Below are 12,537 nucleotides of genomic sequence, written 5' to 3' on the forward strand. Positions count from 1 at the left end.
GTCAAAAATGTCCAGCACAAAATAAAGTTTTAAATAAGTAAAGACGACGACCATTTTCGGGTGGTTGAGGGGGTCGTCCATTCCATTCGGGACAATATTATTCCACTCGATTATTATTCAGCCAGACACGAATTCGGAATCGAGAATCAAGAAAGAAGAAATTAAAGAGAGAGGAGAAATCAGAATAATATGGGCAAAGATGCTGACCAAGATGCAGGCCGTTGGTGTGAGTTACGGCCGGCCCGGGCCAGCATTTTAGGCGGCGGATTCAGCCCCGCGTCGTTACCATTTGCGTCCCTCCGCGCAACAAAAACAAGACAACCACTTATTGTAGCCACTATGACCTTGCGAGTGGTGGTCGTTTGTCCGTCACTTTGATCTCTGTGTGCCGAAATAAAAGGAGCAATTGGACGGACACAGAGAGAGAGAGAGTGGAATGCGGGGCCATTTAATTGAGGCCATTTTCAACGATTTGAACGGATAGAGACAAACTGAAAACGCGGGTAGTCGAAATTTCTCAAACGTTTTTTCGCTTGCCCATAGATGGTGCGATCGATCCGAGAGAGAGAGAGAGTTGGGCCAGCAATCAAGGCCGTTTTGATCCGCCGTCTGTTCACAAGTTACGGGGAAGAAGATTGGAAAATATGGAGAAAGAGAGAGAGAAGAGAGGTCGCGTTTTTGCCAATCACCGGCAGAGTTGTTGTTGTTGTACCTCCTCACTGACTGTACTTGGTCTGAGACTCTTTTTGTCTATTTCGATCGACAAGAAGAAAACCAATTTTGATTGCCATTTTGATATGACCAAGGTGGTGGGACTTGCCATTGCAGACAAGTCCGGGCTGACACGGTGACAGGAGAAGATGGAATGCACAACCTCTAGAATCCATCACCGTATCGACAAGGGGGAAGTCCCTATGGTGCATTGCCTAACAGGGCCTTTCGGCGAATCTGGGGCTGGTGCAACTGTCCGACCCCGCGGCAAATAAACCACGAGACCGAACAGCGCGGGCCCGTGCTACAGAGCTAAAACATGGGGGATACAAAGGCGTGGGAGCCAACAGGTTAACTAACGAAAACATATTACCAACAACAAAGGATGATCCGCAGCTGAACATGTTGTATGCAGGTTGTTCGTCATCGCCAATTGATGATCCACGTTTATGTAGAGATGCCGACGAACTTCTTATAATAGGCTGATGGCAGTGCTGGTTGCATCTTCTCAGTTGTAACCTAAATGGATAAATCAAGAACAAAGAGTTAGCAACCAATTTTAATTAAATAAATGACAATCAAACTTACATATACGGTGACATACATGAGGTTTTCTAGGCTATCCAGAAGATGAGATCAGTCGAGAGATGATGAAGATGAAAACGATGATGAACGATGATGATGATGACCAACTTGCTTAACTTTCCCTATAAAAGAATTGATATATTAAACAAATACAAAATTATGCCACTAAATAAAATTTTACATTTGCTGAACTGTGATGGAAGAATTTAAAGGCTGGACTGGCTCAAGGTTGTCTATGCCAGGGTTAGCGATATGATCTATCAACTTCAATAGTAGGCAGATGATTGTGTTGAACCTAAAGATAACATGTCACGCGATAACTGAGAACCATTTCGATAATACTTAATCACGCAACTGTTACCTGCATCATGAAAATTTAAGAAGAAAAAGCCGGCTGTTGGTATATCGGTATGTGCCCATGGGTCCTTTTTGGTAGCCTCTAAGATATGATGAAAATAGGAAAAATTTGAACACGTTAGTAAAGTAAAATATAACGCCGATCATTTTTAAAGAAAATTCATTAAATTTACCAAGAACTTATCGGTAAATTATGAAAAACAACTTAAATATTTAAACAAAACTGCCATGACAGACACGTCCCGTCATAACACATATTATCGCATAGAATGTAGAGCACAATAATCTGCTATATAAAAAAATGCATCATAGCAGTTGGGTAGGTTAAAAAAAACTTTCTTCCATACCAAACTAATTTTAGTTTGAAATGGGTGGCATATTCTATAGTTTCTCTACTCTTCCACGCAATTTGTTTTTCTTGTTTGTACGTGTATCGGGTTTAAAAGAAAATAAAGAACGTGTTTGTATGTTTGGAATGTTCTGTTTACACAATCTCGGCGGGAATATCAAATCACATTTCTGTTTTATCGTCTACTCGAAGTTGACACTTGCACATTGACCATTGGAAAAAACAAGTCTGCCTTCGGATTTCTATATAAGATGAGTAAGTATTCAGTTTCAAAAACTTAGACGGCGACATTCGTGTCGATAAAATCATGAAATTGAATTCTAGCGAATATCGACTCAAGTGTTTCTGGGCCTACATATTTTTTTATCGTCTATGGGGTATAAGGTATACCCGTTTTTATTATTAATTTATTATGTGAATTGATTTCAAAATTTCTTATTTCTTATTTTGTTCGTATGTTGTTTTAGTTGCTTTACAATTTTTCGTAATCCTTCACATGAAAAATTGAGAAAAATTGAGAAAAAAAGTTAGAAAAATTAAAGAAAAACTGAGATCCCCAAACCCTAGATTGAACTTTGAAGCAGTTCATTTTGAGCAATATTCATTTAACTGGGAATTCAGTACTCGGCTATCTTTTAAAAACAAACAAGCTACGGTTATAAAATTTAACCATACGATTTGGAATGAGACGTTTGGATTTGGTGGATTTGGGCAACAAACTAATCAACAGTAGACGAAAAATTTGTTGCTACACACGAAATATACGTTACTCGTACTATACTTCACCAGGAATATTAAATTACACTTCTGTTTAGTCTTCCACTTGATGCCGGATCAGGCAAACGAATAATAAATAAAGAAGTAATTTAATCGTGAACCCACCGCACTTGCATACGCAATGTCGAAACGCTGGAAAATTCGAATGTCTGTATAAATGCACAGAAATTCGTGAGTTCCCGTTCAGTTTGAAACGTTCGTTCCAAAGTGTCAAGGAAACGAATACTGGTCCCGGGCCTCATTTACAAATAAGTTTCTTTTCATTCTTGGATGGAAATGGCTACGAAATCGATAAGGTACATTTTAACCATTTTATTTGTTTCGGTCGCTTGCTGTAACTGCCAAAGGGACGGAAGAAGCGGTGCATCTTCTTCATGGGAGAAACTCCAAATCTTACCCGATGTGTTAACTTCCATGGTGTACGGCAACTTTCTCGTTGATATTTACGAACACGCCAACAATGGAAAGGCAACGACAACACCCAGCCAGAAAAAGTTTTTCTACTCTCCTCTGGCGCTGCTGGACCACAAAAGTGCCGTTAGTTCTTACAACAAAGCGACGAAGCAACCAGAGTTGAAATTTAGCATTGAAATGTGGAACGACAAAGTTCAAATTGAAGTTGTGAAATATTTGAGCGAATTCCTTAGTCAGGAAATCAAATATGATAAAGTGGCAGTCATTCCCTTGGAGAAGGTCATTCTCACCAGTAACACACCCACATCGGATTATACGTTATCGCCAGTTTGGACGACTTATGACAAGAGCAAAACCCTGAAACTTTCGCTGTCGTGTTACGATCAGAAAATCTGCGACGATCTGGCCAACGAAATGCGATCAAATCCCAAACAATTTGACCATTTCAAACTCCTGTACAGTTTGTCATCGCAGACGTCGCAATCCAAACAGGCGACCATCACCATCGACAGCGTCACTTCCGGTCAAATGGTCTCGACTCTTTTACAGAAATTTGAAGACAAAAAAGAAGTTTTTCTGACGGCCAGCGATGAGAAAAAAATGTTGACGGAAATGGCTAACAAAATTCGAATGGACACATTAGACGACTCGGAGATTGCGTCTCCCGAAACGGAATCTCAAATTTTAATTCCTACTTTAAAAGGTTTGCTGGTCACATCCACGACGACCATCAAAGACCAAGGCGACAAAAAGTGGGACTCTGTTTTCTGGAATGACGACAATTACCGGCCGGATGCATCGACGAAATATTTAAATGCAATCATCAAGAAACTGGAAACTGAAAAGAAACTGGACACGGAAACTAAAAAGAAACTGACTGACATGTTTCCAAAAGCCGGCAATTCTGACTCAAATAGTTGGGCTGACGTGGGCAGAATCAGTTCAGTCATTTCAAAGAAAATGGCAACCAATCCCGATATTTCCGGCCAGATGCTAATGGAAAGCATGGAAAAATTATTAGAAGAAAGCAAAAACCACATTCAATGGGATGGAGAAAAATTCGTGCCCAAACCGATGCAACTGAGCAAAATCAATTTGGACAAATTTCGTGATTCTCAATCGTTTCGGGATCGCAACGTTCCTGTCCGTTACACGACCGCTGAACTGTCGGCACCAATCAAAATTATGGAACAGGCAGCAGAATTCCCTGTCACTGACACTGCCGAACAGAAAAATTTAAAGGACGCAGTGAAAGGTTTGAAAAGAGAAAGACGAAATATTTGATTACTTTATTAACAAATGGAATTGGATTGCAGCTATTTCTAATCGCTTAGACAACACCATAAACGACTTGTTTAAAACAAAGAACGAACTGAGGGATGCGAAGATTGAATTGGCTAAAAAATGTGAAGGTATTTTGAACTAGTTAAGAATTGATATGAAAGCTGAATTGAAATGTTGTGCTTTACAGGGAATAAGCAGGAGTGGGTGAAAACGAAGGCTGATTTAACCAAACAACTCGACGATTTTTCTTCAAAATTAAAGGGTATATTTTATTGTTATCTGAAATTAACAAATTTCTGAATGCAATTATATTTTTAATGAATTTAGCGACTGAAAAATAATTAAATTTTGTTTTCTTTGATTGTGTAGTGAATTCAAATCAATTACGTCAAGAACTAAAAGTCGAGCTAAAAGTCAGTGAAGCAAATCTGAAAAGAGAATTTTCAGGTACAATGACTTTTTAAAGTATGTAAAATTGGTTAAATTTTAAACCATTGAAATATTTCAGCAACCTCTAATGATTTTGAAAAAACAAAAACAAATTTTGCCACAATCAGAATGGAATTGAGCAACGCCATGTTCACCGTTAAGGATGTTGCGGCCAAATTAAATGGTAAAATTAGAAATGAAAATCAGAATTCATAATTGAGAAAACTGAAAGAATTCGAATTTAACAGAGAGAACGAGTGAAATAGTTGACATTGGTAAAATGCCAACCTCGTGCACGGACCTGCAGCGAATGGGGCACAAACTGAGCGGATTCTTTTCCGTCAAAGGATCGAAGAAGATGGAAATGATTTACTGTGACTTTTATCCTAATGAAAATGGTACGACGTGTTTTTATTTGACTTGTTATTGATTGTCTAATTATTATTTAATTTTTTTTTTACAGAAATCCAAAAAAGGATCGGATACGTCGACGTCAAATCGGCGCCAGTCCATTTTTACGTCACGAGAGATTCTACATTTAAACTAACAAACACTCCGATTCCGTTCAATTTGGTGCGGATGAATGAGGGAAATGCCATGGATTTGGCATCAGGGAAATTCACGGCACCGCGACCGGGAATTTATTATTTCTCTTTCACGGGACATGCGCGTATTTCAAATTCATCGCCTTATCATTTCTATTCCTCTCTTTATTTGAACGGGTATATAGTCGGGTCGAGTTTTGTTAGCGAGGAAAGGGACGCCATCAATAAATTTAGTCCATTGACCGTCCAGGCGACGCTAAACTTAAAAATGGGCGATCAAGTTTGGGTGCAGATTCAATATTATGGTTTATCCTCGTATTTGTATTCTTTGCATGACGACGGTGACCGCATGACCCATTTCACGGGTTTTCTGCTGGAGGAGGATATTGAGGCGTCCCGTTAGATCTTTTAGGGGAAATGCCAGAGGGAAGGAAAGATCTTACGAAAATTCAATAACTAATTTTCAAGTTTCTATCTGCAAAACTCTGGACGCAACAAGTAGATAAAACCGATTTTGATTGCCAATATTGATTGCCAATTAAATCCAGATTCACAAAATGGGAGAAACTAGACTAGAAATAGGGGGGGGGGGGGGGATTCATTAGCTAATTCATTAATCGTCAATGGATTATAATTTTCAAATTAACTTTTTCAGCTTCACGCTCTTTATAGCTGCGCATCGCTGCACACAAATTCACGCGTCTATCTGCTAAATCAAGGGAAGGTCAAACTTGTTTTGATCCCACCCCCGAAAAAATCATTAAATTTTTCAATTTGTTTGCCGATTGCACATAAAATAAACGATGAAACGCTTACTATCTCCTCATCTTTGTAAAAAATAACGTTTATAACACAAGGTCTATTGGTACTGTCTTCTGTGTAAAAAAAACACGAAAACTAAAACTTGGAAAAAAACAATTTGTCTGAGTGTTGGTCTGTTCTCTGTTGTTGGTCTGTTGTTGGTCTAATGTTGGTCTGAGAGACCAACATTAAAATTAAAATTTAACCATTTCGTGTTAGTTAATTAAACCATTGCCGACAATTCCCAGTTCAAATTAAATTCGCGACAGATACAGAAAAGTTTTTACCTGTTTTCTTTCAATGTCGGTGGCGTTGGCTCAGGTGTAGGATCTCCTCCATCTTGCAAAGTGCCATGGTCGGTCATTCACGACATTTTGAGGGCTCAATGGTGATGATATATTTTCACTGATTACGTCGACGTCAATCTCTACAATCTCATCTCACTATAACAACACAATTTAATGGTTGAACTTTAAGATTGTGGCCTAATTCAAATAAACACGTCGAACTTTTGGGCCCTATTTTGCACTGCAGACGAAACCGATTGATGACGTAAAAAGCAACCTGGGCACCTGGCGGTGAATATAATAATTGCCAATTAAAATTCTAAAGTTGCGTAAACCACTTCTTAAGACGATTGTCTTCTAAATCCACATTAAACGAAAAGTAAATAAATTAATAAAAAACCACATCAAAACGACGATTTTTACTAACCTATAAATGATTTGTTTAGGTGACAAGAATGACAAAAGTTCCAGCCAAGCCTTTAAAGTTGAATGACGAAACTGTTTTATTCGAATTGTAACGAATTTATTTTCAATTAAAATTTGACAACTTGATCGAATAATGTTCGATTGCTGCCAACATATTTACAGTACTATGAACAATTTGGAGTGGTTAAAATCAGTTTGTGTTCTGTAGGTTGTTTGACGATCCCCCCATTATCGTGACCCGTTATCCAAACATCGGAAAGCGATGGGATCCAAGTAGGGTCGTTGTTTTGTCTACTAAATGAAAAACTTAGCTTTTGTAAACTTTTGGACCATTCTAGAAAGGATCTGAGAGATTCAACGCATCTGTCATTATCTTTTGTATCCGATCGGGTAAGAGCGCATCCAAAGAAATCTAATTCTTTGATATGGACACATTTTGTCCGACTAAAAGTCAGCAAATCAGCCACTGAATCTATTCCTAATCTGATGTTGTTTTTGATGGAGATCTTCTTCAAATCGGGAGTAAAATCAAATGCAAGGATTAATTTTTCAACGCAGGAATCCGTTAAGTTACAATGGGACAATTCGAGTTCGCTAAGTTGACATACTCCCGCGGTTTGAATGCTGCTACACAAAGTGCTCACTAGTCTATCATTGGATAGACCTTGTAACGAAAGATATTTTAAACAGGAAAAATCTAATACGTGCATCCAAGATTTGACGGAAGAATAGGTGAACTCGTTGAAACCGATTCTGAGGTCTTCAAGTCTTCTCCTTTTTAACACAGGAGAAACGTGGTCATCCAGAAACCGATCCGTCAAATCGCACGATTCAATTTGCAAACAACGTAAAGCAGACATGTGATGAAAACAGCTGGTTAGTGGATATGCAGCACCGTCTCCGATTGGATTGAAGCTCAAATTGAGCCTTTGTAGTTTCTAAAATAGAAAATGAGTTGAATTACTCAAGAACTAAAGAGATCACAATAACAATGGCAACCTTTAATCCTGTGATATTTTCTGCTCGCAAACTCTCTGCTAGGCGCGTAAGACCAGCAGCGGTTATCAAATTCCCTTTGAGGTCGAGATTTACCAAGTGGGGTAACGTTGAAAGGGCTTCACAAAGACTCTGTGTACAGTAATCAATTAATAAAATTTTATTATTGAAATCTAAAATCCAATCTCACCTGAAAAAGATGGTCGTCCAATTTCGCATAAGAAAGATCCAAGTCCCACAAGCTCTCTTGATATCGCAGGGCTTTGACGACGGGAAGAAGGAGCGATCCTAAAGGTAATCTTAGCGATAATTTCCCACCCGTATGAGCATTAGTCAACAACGAGTCAACTTCCCCTATTCGCGCTGAAAGGAAAATTAGTTTTATAATTAAGTAAACCGAATGGTTCATAGACTGAAAAAAAACCCCACCAATTTCAAGTTGACGACACAGGTTGGCATATCTTTCTGGCAAGGGTTGGAGATCCCATTTAACCATTTCTCCAACTAATTTATCTCCGTCTTGAAGAATTAGGGTGACCTCGTCTTCTCCATTTAATACTGCGCCGTCCGTCGTGTGAAGCGACAAAACAGGATTGAGGCCCGTCATGTTGTAGTACCTCCGGGCTGCCTCATCCGACAGCCACTGGACGGATTTGCTGCGCTCTACTGGGATGAGTAATACCTTGTCTTGAATCCGGACATACAATTTCAGGACACTTGGTGGTGGAAGTTGCTGTTGAGCAGAGGAATTAGGTTTACTAATTGTTTTCTTAGGAGCCTGAATGTGATTGTCTGAATGAGAATTAACCTTGAAAATACAAAAATATTACAAGTTTTAAACTGGGAGTTTTTTAAATATGCAGATGATTCCATTACCTCGGTGAAGGCATACATGGATAATTGAACGGGCTTTTTCGCCCGTTTCGACACGGATAATATTGGTGAAGCGCGATCATTGCTGTCTTCGCTTGAATTAATAATCAAACTTGGTGAAGGTTTAGCTCGTTTGGCAGAAGGCGGAACCACTTCGACCGCGAAATCATCATCGCTAAGATTGATGTCCTCCTGGAAAGTTGATGAAGGGGTGTCTGGTTTTCTTCGGTTACTAAAACTTAGCCTTGATGTATTCCTGCAGTCATAAGTTGAAAGATAACTTTAATTTTTAATCTTTGAATTTATTCTATGTAAACCTGTTAGGCCGTGACGATGTTGGTGTTTTTTCCTTGTCTGATTGGTAACTTGGTTTGTGAACCGGAAAAGAAATGTTGGATTTCTTGCTCGATTTCCTGGTTGGAGAAGGAAGGTCGTTTTCAATCCATTCTTCTGTTAGATCCTCTTCTAAAACCAGCGCAGGCTGATGTGATCGGCTCCTTTTAGTTGGACCAGCAACAGTTGGTCGACGGGCAGACGAGGAGCTTCCAATCACTTTCATCGCTTGGGCATACTCTCGCTGAGCAGCAGAAGATGCCAGGCGTTTATCCTTAGATACTCTTATCTTTACAGGACCTTCTATTTCGGCGTCGTCCGAAGGATTAATAAACGACAAATCATCATTTTGGAAAGAATTTTCAACAACTTCGTCTTCTGGAATAAGGGCTGAAGTGCTTGATTGTTTGTGTTCGACTTCTCTCATCGATGGGATGACCTGATTCGCTGAAATGTTACAATTTAATGAATAATCTGAAACAATATTAACATGAAACTGTTTCACACACCTTTCTTCATCGAATCTGAAAGTTTCTTTTCCATGCTAAGGCAATCTTTGAGCGTTTGAGAATCTAAGTCTCCCCCAGTTCGCAGTCTCCATTTTAATAGGCATTCGTAAACTGATTCTCCGACATCAGTTTGTGACAGTGGGTTGGCACCATTCCGAAGTAAAGCTTCCATAACTTCAATGTGACCGCAAGATGCGGCATCGTGTAAAGGAGTGACACCTTCACAGTGTTTACCGCCTCGATCATTTACTGTTGCTCCATTGTCGATAAGTAATTGCACTATCTCCACATCTCCATAATTACAGGCCTCGTGAAGCGGAGTCCATCCACAGTTGTCACGGACATTAACTTTGTGTTTCTAACCAACAGAATAAACGTGAATATAACAAATATTCTATTTAATTTATATTAAAACTAAAGAGCCCACCTGTTGCAGTAATAGGCGGACCAATGCGATATCTTGTTTAATACAAGCCCGATGAAGTGCTGTTTCACCTTTCACATTGAGTTTCTCGATATTCTTTTTGGGTTTTCTCCTGCCTCGATTGTTATCCAATACATCTGACTCTTCGTCGCTATCTTCGTCTGTTTAAGAAAATAATGAAAACAAAAAGGTAAACTGAAGTAATAATATCTGTACATACCGACGACATCGTCTAAATCAATTTCATCATCCAAATCGAAACCATCGTTTCGGGATTGAGATCCTGGAGTCTCCGAATCGTCGTCGAGATCGATGTTGTAATCCGAACAGATTTGGTTGACCGCCGCCGTGGATTCCTCTACAAAACAGGAATAACGTATTGCACAATAAAAATGTATCAAATGATTTCTTACGAGATTTTTCCATGTATCCATTCATTTCGTGCAGTACAGCCAGTGAATTCAAAGTGTTCGCTTTCAAACGTGGGTTCTCAGCTTTCACTGCAAAATCGAGGGCTTCTTGGTACAGCGGTTCCAGTTCGTAATAAGTTGCGCCATCTTCTTCGAGAGCGTTGGCTATATTGAGAAGCGTGCGGCATGACTAAAAAATTAAGTGAACACGATTTTATTACTTAATTTGAAAAACATATAAAACAATAACGTATAAATACCTCGGCTGGGTTATTTTCGTAATGTTCTAATTCCTTTTTATAGTATTTTATGGCACTTTTGTAGTCTTTCACATCCATATACGTTTGACTCAATGAGACATAGATTGGATTGATTTCTTTGGCTGTCCACTGGAGCTCCTGGGCTTTCTACAACATATATTTTAATATTATTTTACATGCAGGTGGACAGTTATGATGAAGAATTACCGTCAACATTTTTAAATAGAAATCTATAGCCCTGGAATAAGCTTTGAGTGAAGAGCAAAGATCACCCATTTTTTCATGCAGTCCCATTAATTTTTCTTCATCATTTGAAGAAAGGGCACAACACATATCCTGTAACTTACACAGCTTAATAGCTGATTCCCAAAAGTAATTATTATAAGACCGCTCGACTATATTTAATTAACTGAAACTTACTAAGGCTTACCTGATCTTAAATCGCTTTCGATTTTTTCACGATCTTGAACGACCGGAGTTTTCTGTTTGTAAGCTTTAAGTAAATACCTTCGCGCAGATTCAAAATCGGCCATTATGACAAACAGTTGCGCTTTCAATGCTAGATCGTCGCAGATTAATGATTTATCTTTAAGCTGGAAGGCAACTTTCTCTGCCATCTCTGCTTCCCTTTTAGCTTGGCTGTAGTTTTTTCTTCTTTGATAAAATAATGCCAAAGAGTAATGACACCTATGCAGATCTTCTCTGAAATTATATTTATCAGCTATATAGCTGGCCTAAAATGATAGATCAAAATAGTACTTCAACATGTTTAATTTAAAGAGAAAATTCATACCTTTTTAAAATAATTAACAGCAGCACTATCTTGTTGTTGTAGATCACAAACAAGCCCCAAATTTAAAAGTAACCTGGAATTCATTTGCATATAGTCTCTTTCTGAAACAACTTCTTTAAGCCTATTAATAAAAAATTTTATAGATTTTAATGTTTTTGTGGTTGTGATTATGGCTGGGGGAATACCTCTCACAAAGTTCTAAACTCTTCTGGTAATACCACTTAGAGCTGTCCAACGCTTTATCATAAAGAATTCTGTTATTTGTAGTCAATGCTTCAGCATGGCAAAAATGTGTTCTACCAATAGTGGCAAGAGCACGCTGAACTTCCAACTTATTGTCAGCACTCTTTGCCAAGACTAGACACAAATTATACTACAATACAATAAAAGTGAAAGAAATACTTTGTTGAATGCTTACCAAGATATTTCTGTTGATGTTTCAAGGCATTTTCATATTGCCCAAGTTCATTCAAGGCTTCACCAACTTTCCGGTGAGCAATGCCAATTCCAATGCAATCATTCAACTGTTTGCATATTTTACGTTCTTCCTGAAAAAAAACAACAACATTTACTTAACCTCTACACATTCTAGAGACAGATTTAAGGAAAGTACTTCATGTTCGGCGATTGCATCTTCAAATTTTCCTTGTTGTTGATATAGCTCTCCCAGAACATTGCAGCAGTTGGCTATTTCTCTCAATTCCCCTTTAGATTTTGCTTTAGCTTTCACCTTTAATAGTTCTAAAGAAAGAAAGAAAGTTACCTTACTATTACCTATGTCATTATACGAGTTTTCTTACTTGGAACATCTTTAAACGTGTATGAATTCATTTTATTGTCTCTTTTAACTTCATAAAAACATCGCGCTCGATTTCACTACAGCAAGCAGACCACATCGTGCAACGATGTCAGATGTTTAATTTGTAGCGTGCCCGCGCAGAATCGCACGCGAATTCATGAATTCACAATTCACG

At 38.6% G+C, this 12,537-nt stretch overlaps 3 protein-coding genes across 4 annotated transcripts in view; 2 read left to right on the plus strand and 1 right to left on the minus strand.

The window, feature by feature from the left end:
- The window catches only part of LOC124336387 (calcium uniporter protein, mitochondrial-like), an 878,707-nt gene that overhangs the window by 170,653 nt on the left and 695,517 nt on the right, over window positions 1-12,537 (plus strand). The gene's annotated exons all lie outside the window — the stretch shown is intronic.
- Window positions 4,220-6,266, plus strand: LOC124336279. Its single transcript, XM_046790025.1, has 7 exons — window positions 4,220-4,448; window positions 4,510-4,605; window positions 4,665-4,739; window positions 4,847-4,924; window positions 4,986-5,090; window positions 5,155-5,304; window positions 5,370-6,266. Exons 1-7 carry the CDS (start codon window positions 4,268-4,270, stop codon window positions 5,852-5,854), a joined length of 1,170 nt encoding a protein of 389 aa, XP_046645981.1. The 5' UTR covers window positions 4,220-4,267; the 3' UTR covers window positions 5,855-6,266.
- LOC124336024 (tonsoku-like protein) lies at window positions 7,031-12,474 on the minus strand. 2 transcript variants are annotated; one of them, XM_046789594.1, is made up of 18 exons: window positions 12,364-12,474; window positions 12,177-12,304; window positions 11,982-12,111; window positions 11,749-11,920; window positions 11,564-11,684; window positions 11,201-11,504; window positions 10,978-11,129; window positions 10,771-10,917; window positions 10,514-10,700; window positions 10,321-10,458; window positions 10,104-10,261; window positions 9,677-10,034; window positions 9,152-9,614; window positions 8,838-9,090; window positions 8,391-8,739; window positions 8,152-8,324; window positions 7,965-8,093; window positions 7,031-7,903 (listed from the first exon to the last, which is right to left on the minus strand). In XM_046789594.1, the coding sequence occupies exons 1-18, from the start codon at window positions 12,392-12,394 to the stop codon at window positions 7,130-7,132; spliced, it is 4,167 nt and encodes a 1,388-aa protein (XP_046645550.1). In that variant the 5' UTR covers window positions 12,395-12,474; the 3' UTR covers window positions 7,031-7,129. The 2 variants fall into 2 exon arrangements, with proteins under 2 accessions (XP_046645550.1, XP_046645548.1); XM_046789592.1 differs by having other exon boundaries at window positions 8,391-8,769; window positions 12,364-12,473.

This window comes from Daphnia pulicaria, chromosome 4 (genome assembly GCF_021234035.1).
Source record: "Daphnia pulicaria isolate SC F1-1A chromosome 4, SC_F0-13Bv2, whole genome shotgun sequence".
Lineage (NCBI taxonomy): Eukaryota > Metazoa > Arthropoda > Branchiopoda > Diplostraca > Daphniidae > Daphnia > Daphnia pulicaria.

What these genes read in the sequence shown, in the direction of transcription:
- LOC124336024 (XM_046789592.1), bottom strand. Translation starts at nt 12,394, where the DNA reads ATGAATTCATACACGTTTAAAGATGTTCCAA. An exon ending in ATGCAATCGCCGAACATGAA is followed by an intron (nt 12,112 to 12,176) that starts GTACTTTCCTTA and finishes GTTTTTTTTCAG; the next exon opens with GAAGAACGTAAAATATGCAA. An exon ending in ACATCGTCACGGCCTAACAG is followed by an intron (nt 9,091 to 9,151) that starts GTTTACATAGAA and finishes TTATGACTGCAG; the next exon opens with GAATACATCAAGGCTAAGTT.
- LOC124336279 (XM_046790025.1), top strand. Translation starts at nt 4,268, where the DNA reads ATGCAACTGAGCAAAATCAATTTGGACAAATTTCGTGATTCTCAATCG. An exon ending in ATTGGCTAAAAAATGTGAAG is followed by an intron (nt 4,606 to 4,664) that starts GTATTTTGAACT and finishes TGTGCTTTACAG; the next exon opens with GGAATAAGCAGGAGTGGGTG. An exon ending in TCTGAAAAGAGAATTTTCAG is followed by an intron (nt 4,925 to 4,985) that starts GTACAATGACTT and finishes GAAATATTTCAG; the next exon opens with CAACCTCTAATGATTTTGAA.